General features: G+C 52.0%; 1 protein-coding gene across 4 annotated transcripts in view; it reads left to right on the top strand.

Moving 5' to 3' along the window:
• DMPK (DM1 protein kinase) overlaps positions 1 to 15,437 on the top strand; it is a 57,517-nt gene that overhangs the window by 39,281 nt on the left and 2,799 nt on the right. Inside the window, exons 6-14 of one of the 4 annotated variants that reach the window (XM_079985441.1) lie at positions 3,712 to 3,805; positions 4,647 to 4,847; positions 4,965 to 5,228; positions 7,530 to 7,618; positions 8,389 to 8,497; positions 8,613 to 8,755; positions 10,110 to 10,207; positions 13,768 to 13,844; positions 14,415 to 14,491. In XM_079985441.1, the coding sequence (XP_079841567.1) occupies positions 3,712 to 3,805; positions 4,647 to 4,847; positions 4,965 to 5,228; positions 7,530 to 7,618; positions 8,389 to 8,497; positions 8,613 to 8,755; positions 10,110 to 10,207; positions 13,768 to 13,844; positions 14,415 to 14,491 (1,152 nt within the window). Of the gene's footprint in view, positions 1 to 3,711; positions 3,806 to 4,646; positions 4,848 to 4,964; positions 5,229 to 7,529; positions 7,619 to 8,388; positions 8,498 to 8,612; positions 8,756 to 10,109; positions 10,208 to 13,767; positions 13,845 to 14,410; positions 14,492 to 15,437 lie in introns of all 4 variants that reach the window. The other 3 variants (XM_079985440.1, XM_079985442.1, XM_079985443.1) reach the window with 3 other exon arrangements.

The raw sequence follows: 15,437 nt of genomic DNA, 5'->3' as shown, positions 1-15,437 counted from the left end.
TCTCAAAGTATCTGCTTTATATACATTATTTACACAATGGGCTGCACATGATTGGCTAATTCTGGAATTCTACTGTAAGCCAATCAGGTTGTGGATTCACTTATATCTGGAGCATGATTGGGTGGTTCCTGCCAACCAATCATACTGCTGCATTGTTCTAGGACCAATCAGACTGCTGCATTCTGAGTCCTATTGTTCTAGGACCAATCAGACTGCTGCAGTTTGGATCCTATTCAACTCAGTACATAACAAATTGAAAAACCATTTAATCTATTATGTAATGACACTTCTTTTCCTTTGGCGATCATTCGTAGCCGATTAATAAAATAATAATAATAATAATAATTTATTATTTATACGCCACCCATCTGGCTGGGCTTCCCCAGCCACTCTGGACGGCTTCCAAAAAAATATGGAAGATTGTCTTCCATAAACACGGTTTTAACAATGAGTCCGTAAGTGACTGTGGAGGCCAATTCTGGATCCACACGTCCTTCCACAGTGGGGACATAGGTTTCCAAGCGGGAGTTGATCATGGTGTGGATTTACCAAGCATGCCTTCCTCTTAGCACGTTTCTCCCTTGTGTTCTGAGTTCGAGTTTCTTCAAGGCCCATGACACCTTTGGTAAAGGCTGTTCTCCTATGGAGCACTCGCAGGCCAGTGTTTCCCAGTTGTCTGTCTTTATACTGCATTTTTTTTAGCTTTAGAGAGTCTTTAAACCTCTTTTGTTAACCACCGGCATTACGCTTTCCATTTTTAAGTTCGGAATGACACTTACCAGCTGGTGGGGTGCCATTGTAGGATGGCAGCAACACCCCCGCCCCCCCCAGATCTGGCCATTGTATTGGAGGTGAGGGGTTTTCCTGGGCTCGGGAGAACCCTTTTCAGCTTCCGCCAGGCCTGGGAAGTGGATCACAGCTTGCCTGCCTCTTTAGCCAATGCCAGGCGGCTGTGGTGACGACCTGGCCCCTGGGGCAGACTGGACTATGCGTGGGATTGAGCTACTTGTTAAATTATTTCTCAAGACGTCGTAGGTAGAAATATAGATACGTAAAAGAAGGCAGATTTGTCACGGCTCAAAGAAGGTAGATTTCCAAGAGGGTGGGGTTGAGTAATTTTGGGGGGAACCTCTGGGCTAGAATATGCCTTCGATCTCTGCTCATGCATCTTGCTTGCTTAGATAGAGGATAGAGCAGGGGTCCCCAAACTAAGGCCCGCGGGCCAGATAAGGCCCGCGGGACTCGTTTATCTGGCCTGCGATGACCTCCGCTGCCCGCTCTTACCAGTGCTACGCGGCTGCCCACTTCTGGGTCGGAGGAGCACCGGAAATAGCTTGTGCGCATGTGTTATTTCCGGTGCACATCCGGGTCGGAGGAGGCCCGTGCACATGCGCACAAGCTATTTCCGGTGCTCCTCCGACCTGGAAGTGCACCAGAAATAGCGTTTGCGCGCACACGTATGGGCACGCGCTCCCATGCCCTTCAGCCCGACGCGCGATCGGCGCTGGAGACACCGGTCCGAGGCGCGGTAAGTTTGCTGACCCCTGGGATAGAGGGTTCGAGTCTGCATCCTATTGCCCGCTCCCTGCACCCATTCACTCACCTCCGCCCCCCCCCCGCCCAATCAGTCACCCTAAATCCCAGCTCTGCATTCCAGAATGGGCAGAACTCGAACCCGGCACTGGGGCTTTCTCCTTGGAGTTCCACGCCGATTTGCCGCCAGCTCCTCAAACCCCCAAATCCCTTCTCCTTTGCCCATCGCAGTGTTCGAAGAAGCAGAATATTGGAGGCAGAGTGTGTGTGGGGGGGGGTGTTGGGGGGGAGGTACCAACCTCCTCCCACTTTCTTGCTTTTGCCTCTGGAATTTCTGGGCTATAATCCCCTTGCAAAGGAAACTATTTCGGTTTGCAGATCTCCGCCAGGCTCCCCCCCCCTTCCTGACTCTGCAGCCTGCTCCAGAGGGGGCAGAGGCACGTCTATGGGGTCAGGAGGGGTTGTGGGGTGGGGAGGACCAGGCAAGAATTCCAGAGTCTTTGTGACTTCCCCGCCCCCAGCTGCTGGGTCCATGAGGCCGGCCGGCGCCCCCCTCGCACACAGAGCTCCTCCACGAGCCAAAACAGCCATAAATGTTGTCCTAGATTCATAATCGCCTAATTCATCTCAGGCTGTGCAAGACAAGCTGGGCTTCCCTCCAAACCACATGAGCGGCAGAGGCTTGGGAATGCAGAAGGGCCTGCCGGTGGGGTGGGGGCAGAGCGAGGGAGGGGTGCTGGGGGGTATTGAAGGAGAGAGAGCCAGTGTGGTGTAGTGGTTAGGAGCGGTAGTCTCGTAATCTGGGGAACCAGGTTCGCTTCCCTGCTCCTCCACCTGCAGCTGCTGGGTGACCTTGGGCCAGTCACACTTCTCTGAAGTCTCTCAGCCCCACTCACCTCACAGAGTGCTTGTTGTCGGGGAGGAAGGGAAAGGAGAAAGTTAGCCGCTTGGAGACTCCTTCGGGTAGTGATAAAGCGGGATATCAAATCCAAACTCTTCTTCTCTTCTGAAGGCAGAGTGGCTTTCAAAGGAGGAATCCCCCAAGCAACGGAAACCCCGACAGAGGCTTCTAGGGACCCCAAGGGAGAATCCCCCACACTGTGGACAGGGTCTTTCCAGTGGTGACCTCCGGAACTCCGTCCCCAGGAAGTTCCTGTGTCTCCACTTTGTCCGTTTTGGGGAGAAATCTTGAGATGTTATTCTTCTTTGGAATCCCAATCTTCGTTTTATTCATTGCGACAGGGAACTGACTGCCACTGCTCATGTTTTTGGGGAGAGGAGGTGGTCAGGAAAGACCCCCAAAGAACCACCTCCTGTGTGCTTTTCCTCTCACCTAAATAGCCCCAAATGCTGCTGATTAAACAAAGCAGGAGGTCTTAATTTGGGCCCCAGCTGTGGACAGAAATGCCCTGTGGAGCATCGGATGGCATTGCCTCTGAGCATGTGCAGAGCTTCCTTCTTTTGCTGTTCAGTAACCATGAGCAGTGCCGTATAGTTAAAGCCATAGCTGTCAACTTTTCCCTTTTCTTGCGAGGAATCCTATTCAGAATAAGGGAATTTCCCTTAAAAAAAGGGAAGCGTTGACAGCTATGGTTAAAGCTATGGCTTTCCCAGTAGTGATGTATGGAAGTGAGCTGGACCATAAAGAAGGCTGATCGCCGAAGAATTGATGCTTTTGAATTCTGGTGCTGGAGGAGACTCTTGAGAGTCCCATGGACTGCAAGAAGATCAAACCTCTCCATTCTGAAGGAAATCAGCCCTGAGTGCTCAATGGAAGGACAGATCCTAAAGCTGAGGCTCCAAGACTTTGGCCACCTCATGAGAAGAGAAGACTCCCTGGAGAAGACCCTGATGTTGGGAAAGATGGAGGACACAAGGAGAAGGGGACGACAGAGGACGAGATGGTGGGACAGTGTTCTCAAAGCTACCAGCATGAGTTTGACCCAACTGCGGGAGGCAGTGGAAGACAGGAGGGCCTGGCGTGCTCTGGTCCAGGGGGTCACAAACAATCGGACACAACTAAACGACAACAACAAACCATGAGCAGCAATCTGGCTGCCTTGCCAGAGGGGGCAGCCTCTGAGGAGGGACTGAGCCCCTCTCTACTTCCCCAGGACTCCTCGTTTCAGTTTCCCAGTCTCCAGCCTTTCTCACTTATCTCTTTCCACTCCCCAACAGAGACATCAAACCAGACAACATCCTCCTGGACCGATGTGGACATATCCGGCTGGGGGACTTTGGCTCCTGCCTCAAGCTCCGCAAAGACGGGACGGTGAGACTTGAATTGGTGGTGGGGGCGATTGGGGACAGGGAACCAGGCACAGGGCCTTCTTGGTAGTGGCACCCGCTCTGTGGAACACCCACCCGTCAGATGTCAAACAGATGAATAGCTACACAACTTTTTGAAGACATCTGAAGGCTGCCCTGTATAAGGAAGTTGTTAATGTTTGATGTGTTTTTATTATGTTGAAAGCTGCCCAGTGTGGCTGAGGCAACCTGACCAGATGGGCGGTGTGTTGTTGTCGTCTTCTTCCTCTTCTTCTTCTTCTTCTTCTTTGAATTTTTCAGGGCAGTTCTCCAGCTAATAATAATAATAATAATAATAATAATAATAATAATAATTTATACCCTCCTCATCTAGCTGGGTTCCCCCAGCCACTCTGGGTGGCTCCCAACAGAATATAATAAACATGATGAAACATAAAACATTAAAACTTCCCTAAACAGGGCTGCCTTCAGATGTCTTCTAAAAGCCAGAGAGTTGTTTATTTCCTTGACATCTGATGGTAGGGCGTTCCACAGGGTGGGCACCACCACCGAGGAGGCCCTCAGCCTGGTTCCCTGTAACCTCACTTCTCACACTGAGGGAACCGCCAGAAGGCCCTCGGCGCTGGACCTCAGTGTCCAAGCTGAACGATGGGGGTGGAGACACTCCTTCAGGTATACTGGGCCTTTGAGGCCATTTAGGGCTTTAAAGGTCAGCACCAACACTTTGAATTGTGCTCGGAAACATGTGCCAAAATGTACATAGCTACGGCAAAGTGTAGGAAACCCCTACCCCAGCAAAAAAACACAAAAAACCAGCACACAAATACGTGTTCTGTGTGTGGCAGGTCTGCTCAACGATAGCCGTGGGCACCCCAGATTACCTGTCCCCCGAGATCCTGCAAGCGGTGGAAGACGGCGCTCACTCCTACGGCACAGAGTGCGACTGGTGGTCTCTCGGCGTCTTCGCCTACGAGATGTTCTTCGGCCACACTCCTTTCTTTGCCGACTCCGTGGTGGAGACATACGGAAAGATAATCCATTTCAAAGTAAGCAAGGGGCAGAGGTCTGCATGTCTGTGTGGGTTTGCCTTTCCAGACGGAGAATCGGGGCCAAAATCTCTCCCTGGGCACCCTTGCCGATTGTCAAAATTCCCCTTTCCAAAGGAGCACTTCCAGTTCCCTCCGTCGGTTCCCGATGTCCCTCCCGAAGCTCTGGCCTTGATCGAAGGGCTCATCTGCCCCCGAGAGATGCGGCTGGGGCGCAATGGAGTTCAGGACTTCCAGGAGCACCCCTTCTTTGTGGGCGTGGACTGGGACTCGCTGCGGGACTGCGTGCCGTCGTTCGTGCCCGAATTTGCCAACGCCACGGACACCTGCAACTTCGACGTGGTGGATGACTGTCTCACTGACATGGTGAGCGGGGGAGGGGTACGTGACTTTTTATTTGTCCCCCTCTACTCCCGATTCCTCTCTCCCCCCCCCCAGTGCCAGTTCATCTGAGAAACACCGTTTAGGTAATAATAATAATAATAAATTTTATTTATATCCCGCCCTCCCCAGCCGAAGCCAGGCACAGGGCGGCTAACAACAATAAAATAGTACAACATTCTAAAATCATTTCATTATAGAATTAATTCAAATCAAATTGATGGCAACCATTAGGCTAAAGTTCTGTGAAGATTGCCAAAGGAGGGAGTCAGGCTGTGCCCTGGCCAAAGGCCTGGTGGAACAGCTCTGTCTTGTAGGCCCTGCGGAAAAATCTCAAGTCCCGCAGGGCCCTAGTCTCTTGTGGCAGAGCGTTCCACCAGATCGGGGCCACAGCCGAAAAAGCCCTGGCTCTGGTTGAGGCCAGCCTAACCTCTCTGTGGCCCGGGACCTCCGAGATGCTTTTGTTTGAAGACCGTAAGTTCCTCTGTGGGACATACCAGGAGAGGCGAGCCCGTAGGTACGAGGGTCCTACGGGTAATTGTGGACTCCGGGGTTTGAGATGGTTCTACAGAGGTGTCACCTTCCTCGTCCCACCCTTCGGACAATAATTTCCATTGCTTCACTTGTTTCAAAATGTGGCGAGCCAGCCCTTCTGGGTATGGGGCAGTGAGGAGGGGGTTCATGTTTATTCTCCTAGGTGGGGCCCAGGAAACCGCCCCAGAGTCGTGCCTTGAACTTGGCAGTTTACGACAGCTAAAACACAATCTTCACACATTTGGCTGAGGTTCAGACCTAATGACTACAGAAGCTCATCCCCAGTAGGTCTTAGAAGAGTTTGGATTTTTTTCTTACCCCTTGAATCAGTTGCCGAGACTAAAAGTAGGGTTGCCATATGTCTGGGAAAATCCGTACGTAGAGCAACCCATGTCGGCAGTGTCGTTTTTGCCGCTTTCCCTGAAAAATTGCTCAGAAATGTCAATTTTTTGTGTGATTTCCGCCAAAAAAGTTCAACTTTGTTCCCTTGCCACAAAGCTTTTGTGTCCAGATTTTTTTGAAATATGGCAACCCTACTCAAAGTTCCTATCTCACCACTGCCATCTAAGTCACCTCCCCTCCATGGGTTTTCCCCAAGCAATCAGAGACTAAGCCTGCCTTCAGCCAACCTATCCTCCACTCTTTTCATGCCTCTCCTGGTTCTGGGAGACAAGTGGGGAGAGGAGCTTTGATGAGAACCCACTCGCCATCCGTAAATCATCAGTCTCACACCAAGATGGGTTGCAGAAATCTGGCCGCAGCTCTCTCTCTAGAAACTGCTGCAGCCCAACACATTTATTGTGAGCAGAAGAAAGATACAAATTCAAGGAGAAAACTTTGCCTCAGTCAGCAGATAAAAGACAATACAATACATTAGTCTCATGTTCTCACGCCAGACCACGCAGTTGATCATGTTATACTACGTGGACCAATCATTGGATGGCATGAGCTGTGCACGCACTGCTCATGCTTCCAAGCAATGCTTTCTGCTATGAAATCATCCTTGCAATAATAAACTTTTGCCCATGCTCTTATGGACAAATGACCATATTCCCACAGAGCTTGATGCAGGAGAGGCGGGAAACACCTGTGTTACTTCGCCACCCAGACTCATCTCTGCCTCTTGGCCTCCCGCCTCTCCTGTTTCCTCTCCTGCCTCTGATTCTGGACTGCTCTCTGCCACAGACTCTCCCAGCTCACTAAACCCTGTTCCCTCTTCCGCCTCCAACACCTCCTCTTCCCCATCTTCTCCCTCTGACTGCTCTTTTTATTATTATTATTGGTTTTCACATATTACATTACAATACAGATGTACCAAAGCCAACGCCATTTCCTCCCCATCCCCCCATACATTTCCATTTCTATTTCCTCAATGCATCATATTATTCTTTTCTCCTTCCTCCCCTCCGCCCCCACTCAATTTCCTCCACATACAATTTACAATAATCTTTGCATTCTACAATCTTCTCAAATCATCTATATATTCTTATTATCTTTCCTTACTAATTTTTTTCCATCCAGTACTTCACATCTTAATCTAGGCATATCTTTTTTTGAGCAATATTTTGCCATATATTCATCAAAGCATTTTTAATTTTGGATTTGACTGGTTTCTTATTATAGCAAGGTTGAGGTACCACTGTACGTAAATCCGGCACTGCCAGTAGGGGGCGCTATGCCCAGCCTGCTGCTGCTGCTCCAGTTAGAACTGACGCCCCCCCAAAACACCCACCCACCCTCTGTGTGCTTGTGTCTCCCCTTTCCTAGGAAACCTTGTCGGATGTGATGGAGAGCTCTCCGCTCGGCGTGCACCTGCCCTTCGTGGGGTATTCGTACACCTACACGGCAGCAGCAAAGTAAGACGCCTTTGGGGGTGCCAGGGGGCGCTTGGGTTGGGAACCCCTAGGCTGGTGTCAGAAGCCAGTTGCAGGCCCTGGAATTGAGGTAGCCGGACGCCAGGAAAGGAGAGGGGTCCCGTCACCTGTGCAGAAGGTGGCAGTGGTACACCTAGGCTGAATCTAGACCTATATAGAAAAAAAATGCTTTTAAAAAAACGACCGTTTTAAAATATATATTGAATTTTTCATTAGCTCACCATCGCCATCTGGTGTCCCGTTTGTGTAATGCGCTTAAAACACACTTAAGACGTTACATTTGCAACCACGTAGTTGAGTCCCTGAGGCGCTGTGGGTTAAACCACAGAGCCTAGGACTTGCCAATCAGAAGGTCGGTGGTTCGAATCCCCACGACGGGGTGAGCTCCCGTTGCTTGGTCCCTGCTCCTGCCAACCTAGCAGTTCAAAAGCACGTCCAAGTACAAGTAGATAAATAGGTACTGCTCCGGCGGGAAGGTAAACGGTGTTTCTGTGCGCTGTTCTGGTTCGCCAGAAGCAGCTTAATCATGCTGGCCACATGACCCGGAAGCTGTACGCCGGCTCCCTCGGCCATTAAAGCGAGATGAGCGCTGCAACCCCAGAGTCGGTCACGACTAGACCTAATGGTCAGGGGTCCCTTTACCTTTACCTAGCTGAGTCCCTGGTCCCAAGTTGACCCCTGGGCAAAACGGTCCTGCGGCAACGTGGAGACCCTGCCAGGATTGGGTCCGTGAGGCTCTCCCTTTCTCTCAGACAGAATGAGCCGGAGGAAAGAGGCCACGGGGACGTCAGCATGGAGGTCGACAGCAGCCAGAGGACTTTGCCCCCAGAGCAGACCCCCAAGCAAACCCCGGAGGAGCTGGTAGGTTGGGGGACCAACTGGAGCCAGGATGGGGCGGTGGAGAGCCTGACCTGTTACCCCAGAGGCACCTCAGTGTCTGAGGTTTCACAGGCACCTCCGTCTTACTCCCTACCAGGTATGCAAACTCCCGGATGGGCAGAAACTTGACGTGGCCACTTTCCTAGAGTTGCAGTCGTCACTTGAAGAGGAGTTGAGAAGCCGGGAGATGCTGTGTCAAGAGCTCAGCATGGTCAAGGTGGCCAACCAGACCTTTGCTAGGTGAGGGTTATGGGTGTTAGGATATTGATGTTCCATTCCACCTTAAGAGTGGGCATGTGGAGTTGTTGTATGTCACGTCTGTTTACTTCCAGCACAGCCTGCTGGGAACTTCCGTTGTGTATAGCTTTTGCTTTTACTTGGACATGAAAGAGAGCAGGCATGTTTTCTTTGTCCTGAACTACGCTGAATAAACTGCTTGAAAATATGCTTTAAGGGACGCGGGTGGCGCTGTGGGTTAAATCCCCACGACTGGGTGAGCTCCCGTTGCTCGGTCCCAGCTCCTGCCAACCTAGCAGTTCGAAAGCACCTCAAAGTGCAAGTAGATAAATAGGTACCACTCTGGCGGGAAGGTAAACTTCCTTGACCTCCATTAATTCTCCTCGAATGATGCTCTCTTCCACATCCCTGTCTCCCCACACTTTCTCCCTCTCTTGATCTGGATTTTCTCATTCCAGAGTTACTCCGTGAGAATTATCCCATTCGAGAGAGGGGAAAGGGTGGGAAGGCAGTAATTTGGAGGAGACACTCCTATGTTTCCACGAAGAATGAATAGAGTCCGAGGAAGCTGGACTTTCCACGTTAGACGGCAGACAGGGTGAATGGGCCCAATCCCCTCAGGCACATGAAGGCTGAAAGATACTGAAATGATTAGTTAATAGGGCATGAAAAAAAAACCTAGTTTAGTTGTTCTTAACCATTTTTCAGTGGGATTTCTTTCTTAATTGTACTGTTTTACTGCTTTGTGTTTGCCGCTCCTGGGCTCCGTCGGCAAGAAGGGTGGCGTGGAGCTTTAATAAAGTTAAATAACGCAAGTTGCTTCAGGGTAAGAACAGCAGTAAAACTTATATCTGAAAACAGTGTGGAGAAGATCAGGTACAGAATAACTAGAATATGCAGCGTTCATTGGGAAACTGGGGAAACCATAGAGGAGGGGGGATCCCAAAATTACTGAATTGTTTGATAGGAATTTCGAACGTGTTGTAAATTCTATGGAAAATATATATACAGTGGTACCTCTGGTTGCGAACGGGATCTGTTCTGGAGGCCCGTTCGTGTTATGAAAAGAGCGCAACCCACAGCGGCGCCTCTGCGCACGTGCGGGTTGCAATTCACTGCTCCTGCGCATGCGCGTGATGTCATTTTGCACTTCTGCGCATGCGCGAGCGGCGAAACCCGGAAGTAACCCTTTCCGGTACTTCCGGGTCGCCGCGGGACGTAACCTGAAAGAACGTAACATGAGGTATGACTGTATATAAAATAATAATAACATTAAACAACAGGTAGACCAGTCCTTCTCCCAGGCTTCCAACTTTCCTCGCATCAAATACTGATTGTTTTGCCTTTTCCTGCCCAGCCAACTCAAGGAAGCTGAGAGCCGCAATTTGGAACTGGAAGCTCAGATCAAACGCCTGGAGGAGCAGATCGAAGGGATGAGGCCGATGGCCGAGGAAGGCAAGTTTCACCGGAGCCCCTTCCCTCCTCCTGCCTGCAGCCCCTCGCCAAGCTCTGCGCTGCGACCCCTCAGCTTGCTGACCAGTCCCTTCGGTTCCAGCTCTTTCACCCCCTTCCCTTCCACGGTTTGGAAGAAGCACGTGTCCCCAGGTCAGCGCTGTGCCCAGAAGCAAGGCAGGGAGCTTGGCCCCAGCTGCATGCACGGACTGAGTGCTTTGGACTACAACTCCCATCATCCACAGCTAGCGTGGCCAACAGTCGGGCATGGTGGGAGTCGCGGTTCAAAACGTCCGGAGGGAACCATATTGGTGACGGCGGGCAGTTGAAGGCAGGTGCACGCGAGAGAGAAAAATCATTTTTTGCACCACACATTGAAAGCATTGTGGTACCACTTTAAACTGTCATGGCTTCCCCCGGAGGATTCTGGGAGCTGTGGCTTGTTCAGGATGCTGCTAGACCTGTTGTTGTTTTTATTTTGATTACGTATTTTGTGGTTTTTATATTTTTATTTCGTTCTCTGAACTGCCTTGAGACCTCTGGGCTATAGGGCGGTATATAAATTCAAATAATATTAATATTATTATTAATAATAATACAGTGGTGCCTCGCAAGACGAAATTAATCCGTTCTGCGAGTTTTTTCGTCTTGCGAGTTTTTTGTCTTGCGAAGCACGGATTTTGGAAAAGCTTCAAAAATCACCAAAGTCTTCAAAAACCTCAAAAAAGGCTACCACACCATGTGCTATGAGTTGCTCCTCGAAGTCAAGTCGCAACTGCACCCCCTGAATGCACCCTGGGTATTAACGGTTTTAAGAAAAAGGAAACAAACTTGCAAGATGTTTTCGTCTTGCGAAGCAAGCCCATAGGGAAATTCGTCTTGCGAAGCAACTCAAAAAACGAAAAACTCTTTCGTCTTGCGAGTTTTTCGTCTTACGAGGCATTTGTCTTGCGAGGTACCACTGTAGACCTACAGTGGATGCTTGGGTTGCGAACATAATCCATGCGGGATGCACATTCGCAACCCGCAGGGGCGCATCTGCGCACGCGTGGGTTGCGATTCAGCGCTTCTGTGCATGTGCAAAGCGCTTCTGCGCATGCGTGATCTCTGAAACCCAGAAGTAACCCATTCCGGTACTTCTGGGTTTCGGAGCGTCCGTAACCTGAAAAAACGCAACCTAAAGCGCCTGTAATCCGAGGTATGACTGTATTTTCCTCCAAGAGCTACGATTTCCAGAGTAGTTTATCCATCTATCCCTCTTCACAGGGAACCCTGGGAATTGTAGTTTGGGGGGGGGGATAGGGAGGTTTCCTAACAACGCTCAGCAACCTGAACAACCTACAGCTGCCAGGATTCCTTTGGAGGAAGCCGTGACTGTTTATAAAGTGGTCTCTTGGCTCTTTGGGGGTATGGTGCGTACTCAGAGCAGACCCCTTGGCCAACTTGAGCCCACTGATTCTGAGGCTATGTGCACACGAGCTGCTTAAAACACAGTGGGGCCACTCCCACCCCCTGCCTTTCCAGAGAGGGGGGCCACATTTCCAGAGAGACGACTGGGCTGTCTTTGCCCGATGTTCATCGCCGGATCCACCAGCAGGCTGAATGCTTGGATCTCTAGGCCCAGCTCCTCGCTGATTGGGTTTGGAGTGAGGAGCCTCCACCTGCCCCCCGGCCCCATCTAGCAGTAGCCTAGAACAAAAGGGCATAACTTGGAATAACCTATTAAACATTAAAAGCTTCCCTAAACTGGGCTGCCTTCAGATGTCTTCTAAAAGTCTGGTAGTTGTTGTTCCACAGGGCGGGTGCCACCACCGAGAAGGCCCTCTGCCTGGTTCCCTGTAACTTGGCTTCTCGCAGCGAGGGAACCGCCAGAAGGCCCTCGGATCTGCACCTCAGCGTCCGGGCAGAACGATGGGGGTGGAGACGCTCCTTCAGGTATCCAGGCATGCCCTCCGAGTCTCAAAACCAGGACATGGAGCCCTAAATACACTATTTTTCTCGGAGCTGTGCTCTCGCACAACGGCACGGCACCCCAAAACGTGTTTGGGGGGGCGCGCCATGTGAGATTGCGGCCCTGAGAAAAGCACAAGGTCTCGGCGCAAAATCATGTGAGGTCACGACCTCTTGCCAGGGCAGGGAATGAGATGTGCCAGTTTTTCTGGGACACTTGCAGGGTCTGTTCTATGCTCTGCCTCCGCTGTTGTGTCTCAAGTGGGGAAGAGTTGTTCATGCACTCAAGTCCTGCTTGGGGCATCTGGTTAGCTATTGTGATAACAGCTATTGTTGAACCAAATGGAGCCTTTATAATCCTGGTGCATCAGGCCTCCTCCTAGGTTCTTAGGTGTGCTGCAGGTGGTCTGTACTCAGGGCCGTCTTAGGAATATCCGGCGCCGTGCTGCAAAAATCCTTCCAGCCCCCCCCCCCCCCGTTTCCCAGAGTTGTCAACCTTTTCCCAAGCCTCTGCAAGGTTCGCTCTCCTCCCGAGGAGGCTTGGGAGGCAAGCTGCATGCCCACCAGCCATATGGTTGACGGGGCACAGCTGGCGGGCCTTCAGGAGGGAAAGGGGAGGCGACCGGCAAAGCCGCGCAGCTCCCCCACTCGCTGGGGCGCCCACTAAGCCCTATGGGAAAGACGGCTCTGTCTGTACGGGAGTGTGCTGGTCCCGTGGGTTACCCGAGAAGCAAGGTCCAAGTCCGGTCCGTGGTCAAAGGTGCAACGAGGAGGCAGTCCGTAGTAGCTGAATCTGGGTGCAGGGCAGGGAGTTGGGTGAAGTCAGGATCAGGCTTGCAAGCAGGGAGCCAGGGCGGGTCAGGCAGAAAAGCAGGACAGGGTTCAGGCAGGAACTAGCAACCAACAATATTGCTCCCGCAACTTGGGACTGGGGCTGGCCGGCTTTTATCTGCCCCGAGGCACAGGGCGGCCCCGATCCTCTGGTGACTTGTCTCTCCTGGCTTGGAGGCGAGCCCTCCTCCTGCGGGAACTTAGTTCCCTCCGCCTCTCTGCCCTGAGCCTCTACAGCTCAGGAGAGGCTGGAGGGTTACCGGACCCAGAAGCAACCTCAGCTTCCTCTGACGGGGCTGAGAGTGGAGCACCTGCAGGCAATGGGTCCTCCATCACCTCAGGAGCCAGAGCAGACTCAGCTGATGCCTGCACCTGAGGATCCAGCACAGGTGAGGACCCTTCAGGCTCAGGCCCCAGCCCCGGCTCAGCTGGTTCTGGAGGCGGGGACTCCTGTGCAGGCTGGGATTCCTCAGGTTCAGCATCCGAGTCTGAATCCCAGTCCGTCACAGTGAGCCACGACAGCACATGAGAGCTGTCAATCGCCGAGGGTCAAGTGAGGAGCCTGCTAGCCTTTGTGCGCCGAGGGAAGCATTGCATGCGATGTGCGGCGCATGGCAACGGAGCCGCTTCTTTTGCCCAGCACGCCTGCTGGCTTGTTCCTGCATGCCTTGTAGGCTAGCCTCTTTCTCTGTACATTGTCCTCCCCTTCCCCACCTGTTCACCACCAACACCCCACCCCCCCACAAAGGAAACTCGGCCCCACGTTTCTCTTTTCCTTCCAGCTGCTCTGGGCTGGAGCCCCCGCTGGCCCCCCAACCACACCCACCCTTTCTTGTGCCGCGTGGAGCGCCTGGCAAATGTAAGCCTGACTCTGCAGGTTGCCGTACCTCATGGAGGAGGTGGGGGAGGGAAAGGGATGTGTGTGTGTCCCCCCTCGCCCCACAAGCTTAGGCTCCCTTCTGGGTAAGGAGGGGAGATGACCCTTTCTAGTCTGCCCAATATTGGGGTCCTCTGTCTCTGGGGTCTGTGGGTTCTGCATCAACCTTCCGCACCCCCCAAGTTCCGCATCCAGAATGTATTTTGCATTTTATTTTTGGAAAGGGGGTGGGTGCAGCTTATTCACATTCTCTTATGCAACTTTGCTTTTGTGTTTCAAATATTAGACTTCCTGGTTTGTTGTGTTTTTCTTGAAAAGGCGAGAGGCGGGAAAGGTTTAATTTCAAAAGGACTAGAAACTTGGTACCATAAAGACAAGGGGCTGTTCACAAGGGGCAGCTGGAGTGTGTGTGGGTTTCTGGCTGGTTTGTGCACAGAGAAAGCAAGGAGCTGTGCTTTGATCTGGTCTCTCCCCCCAACCCACCCACTCGCCGCTACCCCCCAATTGCCTGGCACTCTGCACTGCTGACTTCTGCTTTCTCTTTCCAGCAAGGCGGCACCATGGCATCTCGGCTTTGTGAATACCCGCTTGTGGTACCTCTGTACCGGCACTTACTGCTCTTTTCTAGGGTACGTCGGCTGGCATCATCGCGCATGTGCGAACACACAGACCTCTCTCTCTCTCTCTCTCTCCTCTGCTCACGTGAAGCCAGTGCTTGCTTGGCCTGAGAGCAGCCTTCCGCTCCCAGCTCTTCTGGTATCGTGTTCTTTTACACACACACCCTGACTGACGGAAAGCCATCGAAGGCAAAAAACAGGCCCTGTGCAGAGACGGGGCAACACAGCCTGATTGGAAGGTGGTTGGGGCAGAGCACTGATTGCAGAAGAGGGATTAAAATACCTGAAAAAACTGCCTCCTTCCCTGCAGGTCCTCTTGGGGGGCTGAGCTTGGCAGTGGGGCCCCTCTTGGTTGTCCCTCTGCCCTCAAGAGGATTGCGGGTGGGGTGGGCCTTCTCTGTAGTGGCCCCCAAAGTGTGGAACCCCCCCTCCATTATGCAGCTTAGGGAGGATGCTCTTGCACCCTGGCCTTTGACACCTGAGGTGTATATCTTTAGGACCAACTTAATTTTAGGGATTGAAAGTTGTTTTGAACTGTTTTTTAATGCAGTATTTTAATCGGGTAACCCGCCCCACCCCCACCCCAGGGACCTTGGGGTGAAATAAATAAATAAGTTTAACGGCAATAAAAGCTGCCATTTACTTAATAGCCTTTCTTGTGGCACATGGTTTTGGAATAATACGGCGCCAACGGGCCTGTCCGCTTAGGCTGAAGTGTTTCCCTGTTTTCTTACGCCTAAAAGTCAGGCCGAAGGCCCAGCTTGCCAAGAACCGGGCCACCCCGTCCCATTTTGCCGCCCCCACCAAACCCTCCCCAACTGGAGTCACATAGCCTTGGCTTCTGGCGGCATCGTGCAAGAGGTCCCAGAAGTCTCCGTACAATTTCGCAGGGCTCTCGCAAGATCTTGCCAGAACCCAGGAGCCACTGCAAACCCCTTCCCCAGCGGTAGGAGACGCG

The sequence above is a fragment of the Podarcis cretensis genome (assembly GCF_951804945.1).
Source record: "Podarcis cretensis genome assembly, chromosome: 8".
NCBI lineage: Eukaryota > Metazoa > Chordata > Lepidosauria > Squamata > Lacertidae > Podarcis > Podarcis cretensis.
This window is presented reverse-complemented; position numbering and strand designations above follow the sequence as displayed.